Raw genomic sequence first — 26,238 nt, 5'->3', positions numbered from 1 at the left:
TATTCCAGCAGGGCAGATTCATACGCTATCTGCCTATAAAGTTAAAAATACGGAATCTGTTAGAAGACAGAGTTAGCAACTTGAGTTCCAGGCTACAAATTAGAGATAAGTAAAAAATTAGGAAATGTTCCTAATTTTGTACTTTGCAAAGCAGTGTATGAACCCAAATGCAACTATATGCCAAAATTTTTAATTTCCTACATTTTGTGTTATTTTACACCAATCAAAACCTCATACAAAAATGTGTAGAGATGTTAAAATTAGACTGAAAAAGGTTATTGGAAACTGCATTTAAAAGGCATTATATTAGAAGGAAAATCTTCAGGAAACATATACATAGTAAGAGAAATAAGCATAGAAATCATATAATCTGAATAAAAAGAATTGCAAACTGATGTGGAAATAGGAGAGAATGAACTGAAAACCTGAAAAATAAGAAACCTAATGAAACTGAATTTGAAACAAATGTAGCTGAACTTCAGGATTCAGCTCAGACCCTTAAGAATCAAGAGATCAAAGGCTTTCTACCTGGATTAATTGATATGTCAGCTCCTCTTCAACTCATGTTTTGATGTTTTAACTAGTTCATCGCAGAGGAATAAGCTTGGACTTTTTTTCTACCAGCTTTTATTCAATTTTATAACAGACAGTTTGCTTTAAAAATGCTTAAAGGGGAAGAGAAGTCCAAATAAATTCTCATGAGTGGAGTTCCTGCACTTAGTAAGAAGTGGCTAAAGATTGTATGTGACTGTCCTAGTTTTCATTTTATAATCATCCATACCTATGAGGGGTCATCTCAGGCAGGGGGACTCGGCTCCACCAACACAGATTCATTGGGTGGGTGCTTTGCACAGACACAGACACCCACCACAATGCCTGGTGCTAATGCTGGTCACTTGAAGAATTCTGCAGCTGAAGCAAGAGGTAGCCAGAGGAAGAAGTAGGCAGGGCTCACTCTTATGAGACCACAGCTGGATGCACAGCAGCACAAAGGAGAAGGAAAGCTGAGCAGAAAACTATTTAACCAATGACTGCCCAGAAAGTAACCCACCTTATTTTCCTTGCCAGCAGCAATATGATTGGCCTCATTGCAGAGGCACAATCAAAGGACCACTGTTGGGACAGCGGTTTTCAAAATAACATACTTTCCTCCTGCCTCAGGGATGGGAGGAAGGACATCAGCATGTCTGTGTGTATGAGCGGAAGAAGAACCCTTAAGAAATAGTTGGAGAATTTCCCTTTTCTTTAGACATAACCAGAGAACTTTACCACCCCTTTTTTCTGCTCACAAATTTGGTAGCACATTTCAAAAAGTCATTTATCCCAACTCTAAATTTAATTCTCAAGGTTTTTTTCCCATGTTAAATATAGGCTTGTAAATGTTGATGCGTTTTTATAAAAACATGTCAAAAATAAATTTTTACACATATCTATGAAGGATCTGTATTCTGAACCATCTCTACAAAGGATCCATCAGCTGAGTGTCCTCAGAAATGAAAAAGAGAATAAAATTGAAATTAATAGTAATAGTAGCAGCCTTTGTAGTAGAAGTAGAAGCAACAACAACCTTAAGTTTTCAGGAACATGTTACTGTTATGTTATGCTACTATTCCTCTTAAGATCTTCTTTTAATGTCTGAACTGCCACAGTTCTGAAAGTGTATCCCTGTTATTTACTTCAGGAAGCAATGGTAAAACTTTGTAACTTCTCTTAAATATCCAGAGGAATATGGGGTGACAATGTAAAAATTGCTGGTGCCATAAGAAACAAAGAAAATCTAATCAGTTCATTATCAGTATAGACAGATCTTGCTGGAGGGTTCTGTAAAAAAACTCCATACAGAAATCTGTCGGGCCCAGAAGATGATAGTCAAGACAAGGGAGAGGAAAAGAGACAATGGTCCACTATCTGTACTACTGAATCAATATGGGTTAAACATGTGAAATAGTGATGCTGCAAAGAATAAGTACCTCTGATAAAGCCAGAGATGATAGAACAATGATTCACACAGAATTATATATCGTAATATATGACTTATTAAATAAATCACCATTGATTGTGGCAACATAACATATTTGGAATATCTTTAAAAATCAAATGAATTTGGTTATACCTGTCTGATATTTCTACCATATTGTCATATCTTACTGTCTTTGTTTTAGACCGGCTTCTTTTATTTTTGCTGATCTCTGTAATACAACTTTTCATTTCACAACATACTTAATAAAAAAAAAATTATTTTCAGAATGCAATGTCTGTGTCCACATAACATGAGAAACCACAAATAAGCCAATTATTTTATAGCTTAGCACTATGTGTAAACCCAGCCATTAAGCAAGGATAATATTTCAGACATAGTTCAGGTTTAAATTTGTGATTGAGTTTCTCCAAATCCTTGGAACATAATAATTATCTACCCTTGAAATTTAGAATCAGCCCAACCATTTTGCAAAATCTCAGCATAGTTCTAATGTGAGGTTCTAAGATGATGCAGATGATGGATACTCTTATGCAGTTTGCAGTAGGCAAATAAAATGTGAGTTTCTTCAGTATTTTGGATAGCCACTAGAGGGGGATATTGGTCTATTTTCCTTTAACAATACTATCTTTTTTTCCCCCTAAGGACAACTGTTTGTATACTAAGAAGTAATTTTGTTTTTAGCCTAGCATTTCTAAATCTGTTTTCAAGCTGAAGGAGCACAATAGCAAGCATTTAACTGCCTTATGGTTTTTCTACTCACACAACTGATCCAAAATTAGCTATGTTTTTCATAAGAATGTCAACACAGATTTCCTCTCCTCTGCTTTCCTTCACATTTTAAAATAGAATAAGCTGATTCTTCCTTTATATAACATCCAGGAGTTGTGTGACTAATATTGGCACATAGAGTAATGCTGTCTGCCATGCAGATAAAAATGTGAGTGCTGGGTGTCCCAGGAGTTCCCTCTTAACAATTCTCTGGTCTCATAAAGCAAATTTCTGTAACTCATACAAAGTACATCACCAACATTTTGATTGATAGTATGAACAGCTGATTTCATACTTTCAAAACAGCCTTTCCCAATCCTGCCCCCCCCCCCAGTATATTTTGAAGACACTAAATTTTGAGGAATGCACTGCTTGATTGAATGTTGCCATCTTTAAATGTGACCTTGAACATGATTTTAAAAAATCTAGGTAGGGTTTCATATTCATGAAAGTTGGGCTGCTTTTAGTCATTGGAGTAATATTTTACACTTGTGCCACATATCTTTGAATTACAAGTCCTTTGCATTCTAATATTACACATGCAGTTGTCTAGCATATGAAAACCTGACAATCTGGAAATAGAGATTATTCAGATAACTGAGGCTAATTTCAAGGTGGTATGAACAAGAATTTCATGACAGCAAAGACAGGTCACAGGCCAATCTATGGCATTATGAAAATGTTAAAAGAACTCCCATAGAAGTTCCTGAAACTATTTATGATCAGCTTCTTAAGTAGGAAATAACAGAAAGCACAGTGCAAATGATCTGAAAATTGCCGTATTTAGCTTAATTTGGGGGGCTCTTCAGGACAGAAAGAAGATAAGGATACAACAGAAAATGCAGTATTACAAGAAGATAATAATGAAAAAACTAGAAATAAGAACTCAGTAAGAGTTCAGCACATCCCTAAAATGGTAACCTATGCCACAGAAAAGGGAGGGTGGGTGAGTAAGGATGCATAGAAATGTCTATTAAATTACTTGGTCTCTTGCTGCCCCTGCACTTCTAACGATTTAACCTCAGCAAGATATATAAAGATTTAAATCAATTTCAGATAGTTATTTTTATTAGCCAGTAAATTAGTGATGACATAGACAAGATGAAGCCACTGAATGGAAGGGAACTGTACCTGCGAGTGGGAGTGGACAGACATCAGATTCAGTTTCTCCTATATTTGTGGCACAATTTGTCTGCGTGTGGATGTGGCATACATGATCAAGGACCTGATTTTAGCAGGGTTCTTAATTATGTGGAGATAGCCTATTTACTTACAGCTTCTTTGCTTACGAGCTATTTTTCAGATCTTTAGATAGATACATAGAAAGCAGAAGGGACAGCAAGAATGACTAATTTTTACCTGTTCCCCTATTTAATGAACATATAAAAAAGTATTTTTAGAAAGTCATCCTGATATACCTAATCTTTAGCAACAACATATATCCCTCAGTCTTTTATTAGAAACTAATAATTGGAATCCATGATTTGTCCCCTTTTCTTTTACATGACTATTAATTTAATATTCTATGAAAATTTATAGCAATGAATCACAGATAACTTTTTACCATAGGTAGCAACTTTTCAGGGTGTAAAATAAATTGAATATTAAATCCCTGACTTGGCCTTTCTAAGTGTTCAACAACATTTATTGAGTTTCATCCATCTTTCTTTTCTTCTTGGTTTATAGTGCAGTCCTATCTGAGCTTAAATGCAGTTGTGTAAAGTATGCAGCCTTAAGGTAATTCCAAGCATACTTCCTTGGATATTTCTTCTATTCTATAAAATGTTTATGTAGATATAAACTTTGCCAGGAGACCCACAACGTAATATGCACACACACACAACCTTGAGATAATGTACAGCAATTAAAAATGCAATTCTAGGCATGTCTCCTTAGAATAAGTCCCACTGATTCAACAGAGCTTAGTAAATGTGTAAAGGTTTGCAACCTAACTTACTAGGGTGATTGATGTTAATCATGTAGACATTGTTTCATTGATTAACTTGACGTCAGATTAAACCTCTTAGATAAAATCAAAATATTATCCCGATTAAAGTACATCACCCATTTTTAATTTCCCTGAAAATCACATTACAACTGTTTCAAACATTAAAATATATTTAGAGGGACTACCTTACAGTGTAATGAAATGTAGTTTAGAACTAAGTAATGCTAATAGCAGATAAATATATATATTTATAGGTTGGCTATAACTTTATCTCACTTCATGCTCCCTTGGAACCTGTGCTTTAAGACTTCCCCTTTTACATAATTTACAGAATCATCATTTACAAAAAGAAGACTGGAAATTATGTTTCTGAGATTTTGAGATTATTATTGTTGTTATTATTATTTTTTAGCAAGCTAAGAAATAAGCGACTTCCATGATATTGTTGAATTGCTTTCATACAAAAACCATTTTTGCACCTACATTTGAAATGCTGTGCCTGTGTTGAAAGAACACAAAAAACTTTCTTTTCTTTTTTGGGTGTACCTTTATGTTTAACTCAGGGCAACAGTTTTGTAGAATATTATTCATATCTTTAAAAACACAATGATAAAAAGCGATATAAAGCCGAAGTTCAAAAAGCATGGGATCGTGTGTCCTGTCCCCTATATTGTTAAGGAAAATAAAGAGCCAATTGAGAATGTGATATAAATAGAACGTCACTTGTTTCATCTCAGATACATTTCCATTTTGTTAATGAATACGGCGTTTTTATCATTTGGTATGGAAATGCAGTGGATTTTCTGTCTTAATCTGTGTGTGTGAGAGAGGGAGACACCACACAGCACACAGTGAAGAGGTTCTGTTTTTATCACCATCACTTTGTTACATCACAGACTGCTCCAGCCTTGTTGCCATGGTGACCATGATTTCATCAGATTCCCTCAAATATTTGTATAGCCTTATACAGTATATTGCACTTACAGCACCTGTATAGTACTTTGTCTGTATACTGTATGCCCATAACTATGTATATCTATTCACCCATGTATGTATGTATAGTTTGTTTCTATATCTGTATATGTACATGTGTCTCTTCACAGTCTATCATTGAAATGTTTGAATTCCTCATATACATTATATGTAGTATGCAAGTTATAATCCAGTATGGATGCCAGCACTCACTTTTGATAATTTATAACCTTCATTTTGTCTTGTTGAACAATGAAAATAAAACTTTATGTATTTTAAATGAGAATTTTAAAATATGATTACTTTTCTATTCTTTTACTGCTACAATAATCCTTTAAATCTAAGAGGGGCTTCTGTTAAGCTGCCTGCAGAATGGGGATTCACTTGTATTCTAGAGGAGATCTGGACCAGATGACCTGAGGAACAAAGCTTACATGCATTTAAGACAAATATTAAAACCCTTAAAACACCAGCAAGACCAAAGTAGTACTGATGAGACTTTCAGTTAAAGAAAACAAATATATCATCGGGGGAAATCAGCAGAGAAACAACAAACTAATGATTTCACTTGATACCCTGTTGAGAGAATTTATATACTGTACTCATTATTTTACATTATTTCTATGATGCCCCATTTCTAAGACTCTGGGTGGCAAACAAAGATAACAACAAACAGAAATATCATAAACCAATTCACACATTAATAAAATAAAAATGTATAACTTGACACAGCCAGTAGAATGCCTCTGTATGTATAATTTATTCTGACGTTATATAATTGCCTATGCCTGGATACAGACTGGAAACTCATACTCATGCTACTTACAGCTTCCACGCAAAGTTTTGCTCTTAACCATTTTTTTCTTAGCCATAGTCCAACTTATCACCTAGAGAGACCCTTCCAACTTCCCCAATCCTGGGTTTTAGTTGATGGATTAAAAAGGAGTGGAAAATCGCTGCCAACAATTGAGTTAATAGGGGAAAGTCCTTAGTAGTTTCCAGGTATCAGAGGCACTGGTGAGCATTCCTGATCATTTAAAGCGAAAACAGTAACATACATCATTGCATAATTTCCAGTATCATTAAAAAGAGACAGTAATATTATTCAGTCAGATTTGCATATCACTACAGCTAAGCATTCTTCTTATATTTTAAATAAAGAAATGAAAAACATCTGGGTGATCATTGTAGAATTTAATTTGAAGCTGGTTTCAGCTTCATTGGGCTAACGTTTGATCACACATTTTTAGCAGTGGTTGTCTGTATTAAACCCCCTGTATACTATTACTTTGGTTTATGATATGAGCCTTTTTCTAAGAACTAGGTAAAATGAAGAATGCCATAACATGAGACTAAATAAAATCTCAAGGCATCAGAATCACAGAAATATCACTGATGTTCTCAACAGCAAGGCCATTGTAATTCCCCTTTCTTCCCTGACTGTTTAAGATGAAAAAAAGAAAAAGAAACAGAGCTGGACAGACATCCTAAAAACTGAGAAACTTGTAGGCAAGTTAAAATAATCCCAAACAAAAACATCTAAAAAACATATCACTTCCAAGCCAGTTTTGAATTTTGGAACATTTGTTACTGTTTACTGTTTTGGGGGGACTATACCAAGATTGTTGACCATATTGACTGAGTAAAAATGTACATATAGTGTGATGGAATTTGCAACAGTTCTTAGCACATCTCTTTTCACAGTAACTGACTAAATATTATTTGGAAGATTAGCTGTTGCCCACCAGCTCATAATATGTTTCCATAGTGATATATATATTGCTCTGAGCATTCTCTATAGTTTTATTTCAACATCTTATTCCTCCAACTGGACACTTGCCACAAAAAGGCTCTAGATGAAAGGTTGGCCAGTCTCCATGTTCTTCTTATTGGACTGCCAGGTGATCAGTACCCTCACACTTTACAGTGGGCACATTAATGCTCTGTTGGATCCCAGCCTTTATTAGGAACTATCTGTGCTAACATAAGGCATGTTTACTTTTTAAGGGTAATAATTTCAATTCAATTAATGTTAATTATATTATTTGTCTTTGAGGATTTTGTCTGGATGGATTGGTGGATTTATAGAAGTGTACAATAAATTATTGCAGTCTCCTGTATTTTCTTGATGAAAGGAGGCCAAATCTTCAAAATAGTTGGTGGGATAGATAGGTGAGAGAGAGAATATCTATCTATCCAAACACACAGACACACACACAATAATAACAACTACACAAGATCTTCCCTCTCTGGGTTAATCATTTGAATGGCTTGCTTCAGAAAATTAGATGTAGTCTCTAGCTTATTGGATTCTTTAGCTAGCGTAGCATAGAGGAATGGATTTGGCAAACCAAGAACAATACCAAATGTGACAAAAACATGTTCCACTAAACCTATTATGGAATTCAGGCATGGTAAACATGACCCAAATTGTTATCAAGCTAATGAGATTCATTCTAGTAATTAATGAACAATTTGACAATTCTTGAATGCTGAAGTGTAGTCATTGTGATACAAAAATCTGCATTGAAAAGTGCCTGAACTACTATACATAATTCTAAAATTGACAAAATTCTTCAGGAACGTTGAAAATGAAATGTATAGAACTAATGTATACTAGTTATATACTGAGTCAGCTGTTGTTTTGTGAATTCCCACTGCATTGGATAGCAGTATTCATGACTATAAGCAGTATTCATGACCATAATGATGTCAGAATGTTGACATATGCATCGTGATCTTATAGTACAAATGAGACAATTATGTAAGTCACAATATTTGTGTGATTATATCATGACACTTATGTCATCATCTCCCTCACCTTTGCCCCCATCTGCAGATGCCCATGACTTTGGTTAGGAATGTAGAAAATAAAATGTCATTGTTAAAAACTGCACCCTGAACTACTTAAGAAAACACACTGCTTTTAAGTTTACAAAAGTGCTTTGAAAATGCTGTCTGGTCTATTTCATTTTCTATGCCTTTCCTTTCAATCTTTTCTTATTCAAAATAGAAACACAATAAATGGTTAACAAATCACATTATAAAAACATTAACAAACAGGAAAAACTATAAAACGAAAGGTGGCAGAGATTGAAATCCAGAATAATTAAATAGAATGAGTAAAAACAACTATGCTTAGTACCAAAAGGACATCAAAGCTAACAAGACATGCATCTCTCTGATAAGCATCCACAGTCAAATGATGCTGCTGCCCTGTCCAGGCTAAACAAGTTTCAGTACTCTAAATGCCTGGATGAGATACTGTCCAAGAATCCCCATGTACTCTCTTCATTTCACTAACAGAAGAAAGACTAGACAAACAGACAAACAAATAAGGACCGTTACAAGTGAGAAGGCTTTCTTTCCCTCAGCTGATGGGCTGAGATTATTCAGAGAAGCAAGATATTTTCTGATATACTTTACCTGTATCATTGTCATGATATTTTATATTACATGACAGAAGCCCTAAAAACAGATTCTGGCCTAGTTTAGAATAACCTAGCCTAAACTTAAAAGAGGTTTGAGCCAGACCATGTATTATCACTGAAGTACACATTTTTCTCATGTGAGAAATCATGTGGCATTTTATTTGCATTACATATTTTTCTTTCTGGACTGACTTTCTAAGTTTTTCTTCTGAAGCTTTATTCACTTTGCATTTTCCTTCTCATTGGCTTCCATCTCCAGGATGACAAACTTTTCACCTATTTCAAAATCAATCTTTACCCCAGTATTACATTCTTTCCAATAGTACCCCAATAGATAGATAGATAGATAGATAGATAGATAGATAGATAGATAGATAGATAGATAGATAGATAGATGTTGGTGCTTTCGAGTCAGCCTGTTGGCAACATTTTTTGGAAGTGGTTTGTCATTACCTTCTCCATAGGGCTGAGAAAGAGTGACTGACCCAAGATCACCAGCTGGACTAAAAGTCTCCTGCTTCCTAGCACAGTGCTTTTAACTTCTACATGAAGCTGGTTCTCAACAATAGTATATCTACTAACCAAAATTCATTCAATTTATAATGTTAAAAAATTAGCTTTTTTCAATTATTCTCCATCTAATAATCCCTAATTCTCCAGGATGAATTTGTGTTATTTTTCAAGGACTATTATGTCACACACATACAGACACAAAAGCCCTTTAAATGCTATCCTGTACTGAAGAGGGATGACTTAACAGTGCATACCGTTTTTTACATAATTGCATCTCCCTGAATAATTTTGCAGAATTTTTCAGGTAGTGGGCAGGATCATTTTAACGGCTATGTGAATGGTGTGCTAGAAATTATAACTGTTTTGTTTTTTGCAGTCCCCAATTTGGATGATAAGTTTGTTTCTTTTAGATTTATATTCTTTACAGTAATTATATAGTATGAGAACTGGAGCCACTTATTTGTTCTATGCACTAAGGCAAGGAGAAGAATTTGTAAATCAGATAATGGAACAAATCATGGGGAAAACAAGAATATCCAGAAATGGAACTTCCAGAATGTGGACATATTACTGTTGATTCCATGAGTGTTAACTGACCATATGCTCAGACACCTCTTGTTAAAATTTCTCAGTTGACCTGTGTGTTTTCACTTCATCTCAACTCAGATGATGATGATGATTTTGCTTTATTTATGTAATAAAGCAGAACAAAGAGAAAAGGGATAAAACAATAGCTATGCAAAAGAAAAGAAAACAATTCAAAGACAGCAACAATATACAGACTTCATACATACACACACACACAGAGAGAGAGAGAGTTTTATATAACAATTTCAATAAATGATGACCAAATTTCATTGTAACTCTCCATACATAATCTATATCTTTATCTTTCTAATGTTGAACTACTAGTGTCTTAACAATAAAAAGGGTATGGAGAATCTATTTCTATTCTCCAGATGTCAATTTCCCTTTAATAGGTATGTAGCTCAAAAGAATTTGAGCATCTGACAATAAAAGTTGCCTCAGAATCAAATTAATATGTCATTACTTCCTCATAACACAATAACGTTAGGACATTGCAAAAACATAGTGTTCAAATGAAGCTCTATTCTTGATCCATCTCCAATAACAAAATGATTTATTCATTCCTTTTTTATACAAACACAATGGGATCTAATAAGTCTGAAATATTATTTTTTTAATAAACTGTACTCTAACATCTATTGAGATTTTTGATATTGAAGTTAAAACTGTTTCCCATTGCTTAGACAAAATGAGGATCTCCAATTCCTTATTCCATTCAATCTTTAAAATTTGATTCTCAAATTGATTTATTGATAACAGGTATTTATAAAAATGATTTTTTTTTGTCTCATAGGACTTAATGATTGTTTCTTATAACATAGGTGTCTCTAGCTCAACTTATAAAAGGATTGTAATACTAATTATGCTATTCTGTTGATCTCATGTTAATAGTTGTATTATTGTTATAGTCCTTTTAAGCATTATTGGGCAGCCAACTTGAAAACAACTAGAAATCAAAATAAATGTATATGTTAATTGTTGAACATATAAAAATGCAGTGGAGACATCTGTATCTTTGTCATTATTTACCAAAAAATGTAAGTATGCTATGATTTTAAAAGGGTAGAACTTTACTTCATGTTTCACATGTCTGTATCTTCAAAATTCTGCAGATAATTCAAAGAGTTATAAAGCATAGATATAAATGTTGAAGATAATCCATGCATGTCAGCAGAAATTTATACTGTGCTTATCTAATCAAGAAAATAGGAAAATGCATTCACCATATTTGATAAGTGCATTTAAAAAATCTCAGGACAGTGGTGATTGTCTAATCATATTAAATGCTGCTTGCTGGGTTGGGGGGGGGGGGAATAATTTTCATGACTGCAAATTGACCCTCATTTCAGAAAGTGGAAAGATGTGGACCACCATTTTATGGTTACAGCTTACATAAGGAACTGATATAAAGTAGTACCAGGATCTGAATACTGTACATCATCAACCTCTTTGCTGGCTGCAAAATCTTTCTCCCTGCCAGCTGCAAAAGCTGACCAGGAACTACCACAAATGGTAAACAGAAACACATCCCAATGTGAACTGGTCCTGTGCTTATCTTGAGTCAATAGATAGGGCAGGCTACTCTCTAACCCTCAAGCTGGACTGGGCCATGAGGTCTCTCCCCACATTGGCCCTTTCCAGCCTTGTAGATCCTCTCCACTTGCCTACCCCCACCAGGGATACAGCCCAGTGTCCTAATCACATTCAAAGCAAAAAAGCTGTATACAAAAACACTGTTACAAAAAGTAGTATGTACAAAGAAAGCATGAACTAACAGAACTCATATGGAGATGTATGTAGGGGAAAGTCCTGGAACTGGAAAGGGAGGATTTCATGTGGGCAGCTCCCTTAACTGAACTTGGATGGGCTAGGAAGACAGCCCTATGCCCATGTGAAGCCTGCTGGCCATGGGACCTTTTCCCTGGCTGATCCAACCCTAGGTGATTCTTACTCTTAGAATCTTTGTAGTGCAAGAAGGATTCTTGCTCCCACCATCCCAGACTTCAGGGTCTACAGTCATGTTCTGTGCCCTGCCCAATCCTGCATCAGGAAAAAAACTCCCCCAGTAATTCTGGTAAAAGGTTGCTAATGCTTCTTCAGTACACCAGTCTCATGACAGGTCTGTGATCTTCTACTAAAAGTCTTGTTCTTCTCACCATATTCTTCTTATATATGGTATTTTATTTGTTTGTCTATCATTCTGAAACAGTGTTGGTGAATTTTAATTTAAATATCACTTTGGGGTTTTTTTTCATGACATATACATTTATTCATTTTCTTCCTGTACGATAATTTTATATGTGTAGACAAGGGATATAATTTTATTTATGCCAATATTATTATTTCATTTGGTATCCTATGTATCTCCTACAAATGTAGAGTGAATGCCACTTTACAGCCAGTGAATAAAGAAAGAAACTCACAAAAATCAGGAAAAATCCACTTTCACAGGGTAATAACCTAAACATTTACAGTAAACTAAGGAGGAGGGTACAACACTCGAACAAAAATGATAGAGATATCTTCTGAAGTGTGGACATAGTTTAATGTCCAGAGCTTCAAATTGTACTTAGTAACAAAAAGATAGAAAAGGCTTATATCCCAAACATCATTATCAGCAACTAAGGGGGGAATGGCTTTTATATTAGTTGCTGTTCTATTATAGAAAACAATTTTAAAGAAAAATGGTGCAGTTTGATTAAAAGGTACAGTATTGTTATATGATTGCTTTATTCAATATTGCTATGTTATGCAGCAGTAATACAGTAGATAGTTTGTTCAACTTGCTTCCATGAAGTTGCTGATTACATTTTTTTAACGTAAACAGATCCAACTGGCAAACTACGCTAGCATCACACTCATCAACAGAATTAAGGACTACCACTGTATAAGCTTTGTCAGGATTACATTTCACTACAATTGTGCAGGATGTTTCTCTTGCCTAAAGCCATTTCAAGGGAAACGATCCTAAAACTATTCAAAAACTATTTCTTTCAATGGGCTTTATTAGATTAGGCCCATGGTCTACATAGGACATAAAATTCATTAGAAAAATGTAATTAAAAACTAAAATATCAACAATAATCTTTATTTCAGTGATACACCAGGATAAGGTAACACAAAACAGCAAGGATAAAAAAACACAACCATTTCAACAATTATTGAAACTTAATATTGTAAAATATTGCAGTTCTAGGTTCTTTGAATAAAGCTATAATGCTAACATTTAAGTAACTGAATGGTACAACACAAAGTATATAAGATATAGTAATGTAAAAATGATGCTAATTGAAACTAATAAATTATATGGCAAAAATTGACGAAAGATTTTCTACCAATATACTTCTAGATTATAAAATATAAAAGTCTATATGATGTTGTCTCAAAGTTCACAAAATTGGCTAAATCTCATTCTTAATCAAATCCTTGTGAGTTTTATAAGCTGCAATACAAAAAGAAGCAATTTTGTGTATTATTAAGGGCTTATAATTGATCAATATCATTTACAAATATGTCTGATCAGCATGCTATCAGGGAGATAAAAATATTATGCATGTTTCTCTGTAGTGAGCATTGGAGAAGAACATGCTTAGTAGTCTCAACTTGCCCAGTCCTACATGGATATTGGTATTCCACAATGTGGGATCTTTGCATACCTCCCTCCTGAAACAACAAAAGGGAAAACTTTCAGGTACATGAGGGAAAATGACTTTGTGTGCTACAGGACCTTTAACTGCATGAGAAACGTTGCCAACATTAATGGGTGCCTCCAGTTCTCAGGGAATCATCAATTAAGGCACCCTAGCTAGAGAGACCACTACCCAATATGCAACATTCACTGCTGTGATTTAATGCCAGGGTTTTTATATCTCAAGGAGTATAAGCTAGCCAGCAAGAACCTAAACATCTTCATTTCAATAAAAATCTTTTCTTCTATGTTGATTGGCAAACATTATCAAAAGTTCAGGAAGCCAAGCCCCACAGGAAAAAAGGATAGCTTTAGCTAGTGATTAACTGTAACTATTCATACTCTAGCTTTTACTTCCATCATTCCTGACTCAAGAGGTAAGGTCATACTTGGGACTTAATGCAGGGATCTGGACTACTACATTTAAAAACTTATTCTGGGCACGTTCTCGTGGTTGGAAGTCAAAGAAAGCATTTAATTTGTTTATTTATTTACTGGGCTTTTATATTATTCTAGTTGGCACCAACTCTGAGCAGACAAGTACCGAAAACTGTAACTCTATTAGTTGCCCAGATTTTTGCAACTCAAATATGGTAGCCATATTAAACCTCACATTTTCTAAGTGTTGGTGTTTGCTTGCTTGCTTGATATAATTTGGAAGTGTTTCCATATTTTTCAGCTGTGTTCGCATATTTATTTACAAAACTTGTCAAGATGATAATAGCCTAGTTTGTAATACATCTTCAGTGATCTCAGTGCTGAAGGCAATAAAGAAACATATCTTGAAATGCAATATCTTGAAATATGAAGTAACACTTTATTGAAATGAACTAGCAATAAATACATGATTCAGGACATAGGGTTTAATCCGCTAATCAGGGAACCTAATTGATTAATTTTATATTAAAAGATTGAAATTGCATGTTAAGGGATGTCTTCTACAAGTGTTGACAGCATTGATGTAGATAATATTTGTAAATCTCTTGATTGAGGAAATTAATTTCATTTAATTTTCAGAGAATCAGATTTCATGTATTATTTAGTAATAATAAACTTAATACTAGTTCCTATATAAAAAGTTATATTTTGTGATTGGTATATAAGTCAGCTAATTTATTCAGATGCAGTCTGATTGATTGATTTTTAACCCCTTTAATTAGTTGACATGGTAGTTTCTGACATTTGTTTCTTTAAAAAATGTACTAATTTACTTAAATAATATTTGTCTTCAGAACATAATGACATGTTTATTCTTTTTATAGAATGCAATATTATTTTATTCATATTATTATGCTCAGTCATAACAGAAGCTACAAATTATTGTATTTACCACATTTGGTGCAAACCTGACACAGCCTATTTAATTATAACTGGTTCTGTCTTTAGAGGTCATTCCTTCAATGAAAATATTGTTTGGGCAATTTCTTAGAAATGACAAGTGCACTATGTGGTTTTCCCTCCTTTCTTATCTTCTAAAAAGGCAAGGGCATAGAAGTCAAATAGGCAGAGCTAATTATATATTCATATTAGATAATGTAGTGTGTCAATGAATAAAACATTCAGGTACAATTCTAAGTATGGTTACTTGAGGGTAATCAGATAAAATTGACATAACTATAACCTGAAAATTACCCACTGAACACAGTGAAACATGTTAATTTATTTATTCCATTTCTATCACTCTCTGTATGTAAATATCCCAGGCTGGATGACAACAATATCGAAACTACAACAGTAAAACATCACTATGCAACATCAATGAAAATTGATTGATTGATTGATTGATTATGTGCTATCAAGTCATTTTCAACTCCTAGCAACCACATAGAGAGATTTGCTCAGTGACAATGAAAATTAGCAGCAGTAAAGCAAAACCACAGGTTCTATCACATTGTTACAGTGCCTATTGGCCATACCTAAATGCCCTGTTGAACAGATACATCTAAACCCATTCCAAAATATTAATACTGTTCCCACAAGCAGAGGATCTCACTATAAGCAAAGGCATATTTTGTGTTAATACTTAACTTCTTGCTTTAATTATGGGATCTGAAGTCTTCCTCCCCAAATCTAAAAACTCAGGTAGTTTGATACTTGGATAAATGTTTCCTTGCTTTAGTTGATAGCTCAAGCAAGAGTAGCTAGCAGCTAGAGCTTTCTGAGTGAGAAGACTGAAATGTTTGGTGGAGTTTTGGTGCTCTGTGATCTTGGTTGTTTGTTTGCAGACATTTCATTACCCAATGAGGTAACATCATCAGTGCTAGTGAGTGTGGGATTTGCTCCTTGTTTATACTCCTGTGGGGGTATGTTTTAAGTAAGGGTTGGATTGGTTGGTGGAAGTGTGGTGAGGTTGGTGGGTTGGTAGGGGTGTGGGAAAAACCACACCCCCACCAACACTGGCAGGGCAAGCTACTGTATATGAACAGGGAGCAAGTCTCACACTTAGTCACACAGATGATGTTACCTAGTCGGATAATGAAATGTCTGCAAGCAAACAACTAAGCTGAGAGACCGCCAAAGACTCCGCAGTTCAACCCTGAGCTATAGATATTCTCTTCTATTGAAAAGTTTTGCTCATAACAGGAATTGGGAATGAAGTTCAAGCAAATTAGCTTTAACATTATTATGTAATTATGTCTTTCTATGATATAGACTTTTTGCAGAGCAAAGCCTACATGGTGAAATACTATCACTAACATAGTAAAGATGAAAATATGGTTGGGAGAGAAAAGGAAAAGGGTAACATCTTAAGAGTTCCAAGAGAAATTGCAATCACCAAAGAGTTCAGATTCTAGACTTTTATATTTCTGATATAGAAAAACAGTAAAATAAATATTTTATGTTAAACTGAGAACTTTCATTGCAGCACATGCCCAGTTATAGGTAAGTCCTATCTTCCTAGTTTTTTCCTCAAACTAAAGAGCAATATATTGTCGAAGGCTTTCACGGCCGGCATACGATGGCTGGTGTGGGTCTTCCGGGCTGTGTGGCCGTGTTCTTGAACTTTTGTTTCCTAACGTTTCGCCAGCACCTGTGACCGGCATCTTCAGAGTGCAGGAGCACAGACAGGAGCAGTTCTCTCTGTGCCCTAAAGAGCAATAGTTTATATACAGCATGAATGAGAGGAGAAAAAAAAACTTGTTTAACACATTTTCATTCTGAACATTCTATGTGCTTATTTTTGAAAAAAAAAAGAAATATTTGTTATTGTTAGTTACATATACACCTACCAACTAGATAGTTTGAGCCAATTAGCATAACATATGGTAATTTACAATGCAGCTGGGCATTTGTCGAAGGAAAGTTTCATTAACTCTCTATTAAATAGATTTGGTACTTGAAAAGTTAAGAAAAGTTTCTTGGTTGTTCATATGTCAGTAATTAATCTGACCTACCTGGCAAATGAATTGGATGGTTGCACTACTAAAAGCACACACTGAATTCTGTCAATTGACTTTTATGTGCAGATGCATCAGACTCTACAAATGGCAAATACTTTACCTAAACCCACTTAGGACATATTATGGTTCAGTAATATGGATTTTGTTTCCCATGCAGGATTTTTCAAACAGGCATTCTCTCTCCTGCAATCTTATTTATTTTAGTTCAGAATTGTTTCTTATAATCAATCAATTTTTTCTTATAATCAAATTACTGGTCTACACTAGTGTTCCCCAACCTAGATTCCATTTTAACCATAACTCCCATTACTACAGCCAATAGATTAATGGGACATTGCTAGAGGGATTCAGGTTGGGGAAGGCTAATCTAGAATAGTGCACATTTATTGGCACAAGGACTGAAAAATTATAGCTACCCAATAATACATCTGAAGCCATTCTTCTATATGTAGTCCTTCACTTTAGTTTATTTTATTTCACTGACTATTGCAAAGATCTTGCCTCCTCAATAAAGTGCTTCCTGATTTTTTTCAAGAGGCCAGTGCCATTCTCCAACCATATTTAAATCTTGTACCTTTTTTAATAGGTGACATGCATGCAGTGGTTGCACGGAGACCATACAATGCTGGAAATGATTGAGAAAAAACGTTGCCTGTGCAAAGAAATCAAGGCACGACAGAAATCAGAGAAAGGACTTTGCAAACAAGACAGCATGCCTATCTTGCCGAGTTGGAAAAAAAGCACAGGGACCAAGAAATATAGTCCTCCTCCATACTCCAAGCAACAAACTGTTTTCTGGGATACTGCAATATGATATGATGACCATGGGGATTATCTTCCACACATTCCTGAAGAATGCAATGTCAGACTACCTTTCTATAAAGGTAGTCGCTAGAATCTAATTTCTGGTGAAGAACTACCTAGGAAGAAAGCTTACTAAAATGGTACCCACCTGTTCATCAGACCCTAAATCTATGTCTCCCACAGAATGAAGGCATGCACCTTTTCTGAGGATTCTTTTGGACAAGAAAAAGAGTAAGATGTAAATATTTTCCCAATCTGTTTAAAAGAAAACCCAAGTTAATACACTTTTTGAGATATAATGCAAATATGTATGAAAAGTTTTAACTGTATAATCTTTTAACTTTTTTCTGTGTTACCTTTATGCTTTTCTTTTCTATTTTTTAAAGCTATCTCATTTGCCCAATTTAATCTCTTTACAAAAGCATGTGGATGTACATCTTTGGTTTAACAGTAAAATGTTCAACTCAAAACTGGTGCTAGGGCTGAAGTCATTAAATAAAGATTCATATGGATTCATTAGATGCATTTTCTATAAACAGTCTTAGAATCTAGGCGCAAATAAGGCAGGTAAAACAATATTTGCTTGGATGCTCAATGTGGTTATTCTGCACATTTTATTTTAAAGTGAGTCTTTTTGTTAGTATACAAAAGTGTCAATTATACATTTCATAAAGACTAATTTATTTAGAAAAACTGGCAAAATCATTTGCACCAGCCTCCCTCATATGGCTGGAGATTTGACTGTGGTATCTGATGGATATCTTCCAAAAACCTTTGTACACAGATGCTGCACAAGGAACATTCCCACCAAACGCTGTTCAGCTGCATGGATTAGCAAACTGATTTTAATTGTTGATTCAGTCCACATTGTCAGTCTGATCCAATTCAGTGTTTCAAATGATTTCCAAAAATAAAGTCAATTTAAAATTTTTTTGAACAGATAATTTGAAATGCATCTAAATCGAATCTCTAAATCAAATATTTGCACAACCCTTGTGCTCACTTTCCTTAAAAAGAATTAGTGGTAGGGAGAAGATGCCTGGAAGTGAGTCACCTCACCCTTCCCATACAGGTAATCAGTAAGCAGGCAGCTCTGCTTGCTGGTTTAGCTTTGCAGTGCATAAAGAATGCAAGAATGCTGCATATTGACCAATGGTTTTGGATGTGAGACTCTTGAAAGCATTGATCATTGCTTACATTGATCATTACTTAGAATAAAGATAAATGCAAGGGGCATCTGCACATAGAAATAGGCTTCTTGACATGGATTACATTACTGGATCAGGGTAAATATCTTTAGCAATGCTAATAAGTTAGGGTGATTAAACGTGTACATTTGCTATACATGTACTACCTTTATGGAGAACTTTTTCTTCTATTGAGATGATTTGCGGAGACCAGGGTTCACTGTGACTAAATACTGTACATCACATGATTTGTTTTCTGCCCATTCTTAGCAAGTTAAAACGATTCATTTGTTTTGTGTTGTTGAAGATAAAGGTAACAAAAATCTGTTCACAATGTTCATGTTCCTTTTGTAAGATATTATATTCCATGTCTAGTTAGAATGAGTTAGTGTAAAGTCTCACTAAAGTCAATATGAAAGGTTGACTTCATCTTGGGAAATCTGACCCTTGGGTTGGGTCTGTAGAGCACATTTCTCTCAAATCGCACAATGTCGTATTCCTGGTTGATCCTGTAATTGGGTCATAGTCCTCTGTGACATCACACCCATCTTACTAGACTATAATGTCATGACCAAAGAATTATGGCCTCTTGGTTTTAACAGGAGAAAGAGATGGTTTATATTCTGGATAAGAGGGTGAGATTTGTGCATTAAAGTATCTTCCAGAAGGCACTGTGTAGGATAAGATTAAAAAAGAATCCATATTGCTGTAGAGTTGACGTGATCACATATATTTTATATATTTAAATTTTTATCTATGCTTCTAAAAGTTTGGCAGCATGAAAAGGGTCCTCTTTTAACAATCATGTTAAGAATACTATATTCTCTGAAAAGAAAAAAATATCATTGGAATTTATTATCATATTGGCTTTTTTGTTTAAAATGATATTGACAGCATGCCTCAAGCGCAACTGCTGAACAATAAGACCAAAAAGAAAAAAAAATCCATAAAATTTTACTAGGTTATTTTGTACTATATTGCTGAAATCAATGATTACTTTATCAATAGTAGTTTCTTTCCAGACTGAAATAAAAATAAAGTTTTTAAATATTTTATAACTAATGAATATTTTAATGTCCAAATTGATGCTTTGTGTATCAGATATTAAAAAGTTAAGGGTTTATAAGTGTGTATAGTAGGTTGTTTAAGCAAGATTATTTATGTTTTATCAATACCATTAAAACAGGGACAGATGTCTAAGTTCATATTGCCACATTGTGCATATGCAACAACTGAAATGGGTATGTGGTTCACCTGCTAATGTGCATGTGCTCCCATGACCCATGTCAGAAAACAGTTATAAGCATGTTTAAGGAAAAATGTTACTTGCAAAAAAATAAAAAATGCTGTTATGTTCTTAAGAAAGAAAATGTTGAAATAGCTGTTTGGAAAACCTGCAAAACCTATCAATTCTTCTGAAGCGCATAAGACTTTGTTACGTGGAATGTCTTAAAGAATTGTCTGAGGACTTGTTCCCCAAACACATGGTAAAAAACATGTGGCCCTTCAAAAGCTGCTGAATCACAACTCCCAACAGCCCTGTTAACATGTTCCATACTGAGGGCTGCTGGGAGCTATAGGAAGACCATAAATTGAGCACCTATGTCCTAAGAGGACTATCCTGGTTCTAGATATGCAACTGCTCAGAAATCCATTGAGTACATAACAACCAGATTTAAGTCAAGTCTTATGTCTCCTTAGTTTGTTCTGATTTGGGGTTCAACCTTAGGAAAAAACTTCAACTCTTCCTCTCTCCCAGCCAACTTCCTGCTACCAAATGCCTCCTTCTTACATGTTGCCTGCTTGTTTCCAACTGTTCTCTATATACTCATTTTGCTTACTGATACACAGAGAAGAAAAAGAAGTCAATGTATTCTCAACCATTACCACATATGTTGATCCCAACCAGTTGCAGAGGATACTGTGAAGCACCCAGTCCATCCTTTTCTTAATCTTACAGTGTTACCAACCCCCCTCCCCAGCCAGACAGCTTCCAATGACAACATGGAGAATGGCTCTTTGTGTGTCCACTCCTCATTCCACAACACATGAATACTGAGATGCATATTTTTCTCAGTGATAAGAGTACAACAGCTAGGCAGAAAGAGTACTGGGAAATGCATTGTTATTGCTGGGCATAGTATTTATCAGGAATATTAAAAAGGAGCTGTTTGCAGACGTGCCAGCAGCAGCATTAGAAGCTGTAAAGACATCTTGGTCTCTTGCCACTAAAACTCCATCAGCCACAACAAAAATGGGAGAACTGACATTGTGGTTTTGGTTTATAAGTGAGATCAAGAGATATTTTAAGCAGCAAGCAGAGGTTTCATGGATTATAATATAGATTTGACTTGGAATAATCTGAGCAATTTTCTAGTGGGAGGGGTGTTTTTTTTGTCGCTTATTTGACTCAGTTTGAGAAAACAATGTGGGAAATGATTCACTTGTCACTAAACTGCATTATCATGTGTTGAATATGTACAAATTTAATTAATGTGACATTTGGATTCAACTATGGGATGCATAAAAAGTATAGCTAGTTTTTCTAAAAAGTATAGCTAGCTAAAAAAAAGAAACACAATTTGGCAGAAATGTAGTATCAACTTTGAGTTAGTCAGTTAATTAGATTAGATTGACTCCTGGTGACTATATAGACAAATGTTTGACTTGTCTTTAGTAATAATTTCTAAGGATATTCTAATAATCTCTTTGAACCAGTCTATCCATCTTATTTGCTGTCTTCCATTTCTTCTATTTTCCTGAACCCTGCCAAGCATAAATATTTCTTCTAGGCCATCTTCCACTCACATCACATACCCAAGGTATGTGAGTTTCTGGTTGTTGATCATCAGTTCAAATGACAAGTCAGTCTATGAGTAATTCTGTAATTCTTCTTGTACTCTTGGGAGCTGTCTCTAAATTGATAAGTCGAAGGCATTTAATCTTCTTTTTTCCCTTTCTCAGTGTCCACTTTTACATTTATTTAATTAGTTGCTTACTCACTTTATTTACTTAGTTACATAAATTTATATGCTGTATGTAGACACTGTGTGGCTTATGATCTTGTAAATGACACCATAAAAACCATAATGTATAAAAACACAAAACTAGATAAAAACATAGCAGCCACAAAAGTAACACCCTACATTTCAGAGGCCTGGTAGAAGGGGATTTCCCCCCCTAAAAAAGGCAATAGGGAAGGGCCATTCTAACCTTGGTAGGAAGGCTATTTCATGAGGCTGGGATGGTCACCAAGATATTTTCTACCAAAAACCACATCACCCCTAACTCCCTGAGTTAGTGAAACCATAGGACTATAGAAATATAGAAACATGGAGTTGGATCATCTAATTTGACTCCTTGCAATGTGCAGGAAAACCAATTAAACCCACCTCAAGAGGTGGGTGTCTAGTCCCTCCATAAAAACGGCAGAACATGTGGAAGATATGATCCTTCCAATCTGGTGAACTCATCTAAAAGTTACAGCAATGCCCGTGAAGTTTTATTGGTAACGATACAGAAATCAACTACTATTGCCTTATGCTGGCTTTAATTCTGGAATTACTTTTCCAAATTTGGAAAGTAACATCTGTAGCACCCCCATCCACCCTTTTCCTTTCTGTGGATCACTCAAAGCTTCACTCCTTCTCTTTTCAACTTTCCTAATTATTTTGACCCTATCAGGAGCTTATTAATCCAGTCAGCATCACTCATGGGACCGCTTGAGTCCCCAATCCACATCAAGCTGGTAATTTCCCAGGAGATACAGTTTGGGGAAAAGGTGATATTTGTGAATACTGGTGTAGGAATTAGAGAACTAATGCTTTCCTTTCCATTGGCAATCACCCAATCATTCATACCTGTGAACTTCAGGAAAATTGCAAATAAAATCAGAGCTGATTTCTTCCCAGAACAAGGTGTCCCAGCCCCTTCAAGCTATTCGAGTTATTTTTATAATATACATCCACATTAAAACATACAACTTTAACATAATACATAGTTTAGCCCATAACTGCATGAATTACAGCAGGTAGAAAAAAATCTGCCACAAGACTCTCTGAGTGAACTGATACTCTGAAATGAGATTTCCACATGTTTCCATACCTAAGGTGACTCATCAGTTTGCACATATGACTGTGTGTGTATTATTCAATGAGATTGAACAAGAAATCATTTTAAAAGGTAAATGAATGCCTCTCCTGCATGGGAGTGTGAGTTCTCCCCCATATCTGTGAACACTTCTGATTTCCCAAGCTACAGTTATGACATGGAGGCAAGAAGTATCTTTTATCCACTTGGGCTTCATAGATAGATGTGCTGAATGATGAAACAGTCTCTGAAAATTTTCAAGCGTTTGTCAGGAGTACATGAAAAGCTCAAATAGTTCACCTCTTTTGAAAACACAGGCATGTCTGTTCCAAGTTTAAAATGATGCTTCTCCTGGAGAAATGATGTGGTCTGCCTGACCAAATGCTATCTGAACATTTTCAATATGCTCTACCATTTTAGTGCGTGGAGGCTGACCAGTATTAGCAATGTGAACACATTATAATGGCTGTATTGAAATATGCAATCCCTATGACATCTAAGTCATGCATAGAGATCCACACGCTTACACTAATTGTATATATGGAAAATATTTGGTATGCACTTAACTTTGCTTTACATTTCTAAAATTAAGCATTCTAGTGTAGCAATTTGTGTCAAGTGCACTGTGATTTCAAGAAAGCACAGTAAGGTCACAGGTCTTGTTAATTCTTGCACTAAAAATGTGTTTACGTATATTAGCAAATGTATGTTTATTGCTCTTCTTTTCTTAATTTTTAACTGATGGTATTAAATAATCGGTTTGGTTTTTCTTTTTTACAGAGGCCAGTGGCCCAACCTTTATAAGTGACAGGGTTTTTAAATAAAATGAAACTATAACACGTCCATTCCACTGTAATATGTTTATCGATACTTTAAAACTGAATGTCATCTTATTTTTCATGTTTCATTAGAAATGTCAGGTACTTACCTGAAATGTGGATAAAGTAGATAGATGATAACTGTAATCATATATTAACCATTTCTATATACACAGTATGAATACATATTAATTTCTTTTCATTTTTGTACTTGATTATTTTTAGGTAAGATGTAATTAAATGTACTTTGATACTTCTCAAGTAATAAGATGTTGTTTGAAAACCAGTTTTTCTTTCTTTTAGTGCATTGATGATATTTTATAACTTATTGTTTATTTATTTGTGCACCAGTGTAATTATAATAAAAGCAATAGTTTAAATATTCAGTCCTTTATCTCTGATTAATGATGTCAACATTCACGCTATGTTTTTCTAATAGGAGCTAAGTAATAATGTAAATAAAACATATTAGGATGTAATATTTAATACATGTTTGTGAATAAGGGAAGGCCATTTATAATTTACTCATTAGGCTCGATACAGGATATATGTCAAGCCACACCCAGCCGGGCAAGATCAAGGAGGCAAGAATTACACAGATTTCATTAGTGCCAGAGTGCCTCCCATCTGGTTACCTACACGGCAGAGCCTCTGAGGGCCTTCAGAGATTCACGGATAATAACAGCTCCCCCTCCAAAGGTTTTGGTTGTGCCAAACCAGACAGCTGGATGGGCACAATTCTGAGAGGGGTAACCCACCATGATCTCTAAGCCTAGCTAGGTCTCAGTGATACACAGCAGGCCTGTCACAAAATTTCTTGGCATTTAAAAGCAGCAGCCAGAGCCCGGGGCCCGTGAAGATCCAACAACTAGACACAGAGGGTAGAAACTGAGGGCCAGACAGCAGGTCCACTTTTGAACACTGAACTCTGTGTTGCTAAGTGCAGCCTGACCCTGCATTCTTGCTGTACCTACCTCTGCCTGTCAGCCTTGTGATGGTTCTGCCTGCCGCTTCAGTTAGAGGTACAGAATCTTGGAAACTGCAAGGTTTTCCACTGTCATTATTAATATGTGCAGACAGCCTTTGAACATTTTAAACCATTTCTTCCCAAGTATATTGCCACCTAGATGAAATTGCTGTTTAAGAGATAAGCTGCCAATGGTCTTAGTTTATGTTTAATATGGCTTCTTCCAACTTCCCCACAATGTCTCACAATAAATTACATATATACGCTACCTATCTTCCATCATGGAACCCGACTTGGAGCTCCCTATCATCTGCAAACCATTTATTGAAAAAAGCATCAGTAGATACTCACCCAGAAATCAGACATTCCCAGTGTAGGAATATGTCTATCAGATTAAAGCTGTCTGTCTCAGCCTTTCCTGGTTTTTGGCATATGTTTTTAAGTGCTAGAAAGTCCGTGTTCATTATTTTTCTCAGTATTCTACGATGTATAGTTGTGTACATAACTTTCCATACAGTTTTTTTTTTTTAAGAAAACAGTACAGAAAACAGACTTTAAAAGAAAAAGCTTCTCAAATTTCCTTTCTGGATACCTTTTTGGATACCTTTGAAAACCAACCATTTCTCTGGGCAAAGTGTTGAATAAATAATAGAAGACATTGGTAAACTGCATTCTTGGCTTCTTGGCTTTGATGTAGATCTCATCATTTTGCTACCATTGAAATCCACAGAAGATTTCTTCTACGTGTTTTTTTTCTCAGAGGATCTTTCTCCTGTTTAAACAGCATACTTGTATACCATATTTATTTCTCCATTTCCAAAGAAAGAAAAATAGTCAAGCAATGCCTCTGTGAAATTTGTTATAAAGGAAGGTTGTTTTATCTGTGAAGATGGCCCTAACCCTATTTGCCTACCATTTGAATGTAATACCAAACTGTACATCATCAAAAGGGTGGTGGCTTTTTTGTCGTCGTTGATTGGTTTGCTATTTATCAACAGCTGAGAAAGCGGAGTAGGATGCTGATCTTGGTCTCATTTTCCAGAATGGAGAGCAAAATGTGGTCTGCATGCAACAGAACCAGCC

General features: G+C 35.1%; 1 protein-coding gene across 1 annotated transcript in view; it reads left to right on the top strand.

Moving 5' to 3' along the window:
* The window catches only part of NYAP2 (neuronal tyrosine-phosphorylated phosphoinositide-3-kinase adaptor 2), a 121,809-nt gene extending 103,705 nt beyond the window's left edge, over positions 1 to 18,104 (top strand). Inside the window, exon 6 of the mRNA XM_007420459.2 lies at positions 17,877 to 18,104. Within this exon, the coding sequence (XP_007420521.1) occupies positions 17,877 to 18,104 (228 nt within the window). The remainder of the gene's footprint in view (positions 1 to 17,876) is intronic.
* Positions 18,105 to 26,238: the final 8,134 nt, after the last annotated feature.

Source organism: Python bivittatus, unplaced genomic scaffold, assembly GCF_059951505.1.
Source record: "Python bivittatus isolate LINGU-HERP-01145 unplaced genomic scaffold, Pbiv_v1 ctg000980_np1212, whole genome shotgun sequence".
Lineage (NCBI taxonomy): Eukaryota > Metazoa > Chordata > Lepidosauria > Squamata > Pythonidae > Python > Python bivittatus.
The sequence above is the reverse complement of the archived record's forward strand: the minus strand, read 5'-3'. Positions and strand labels throughout refer to the sequence as shown.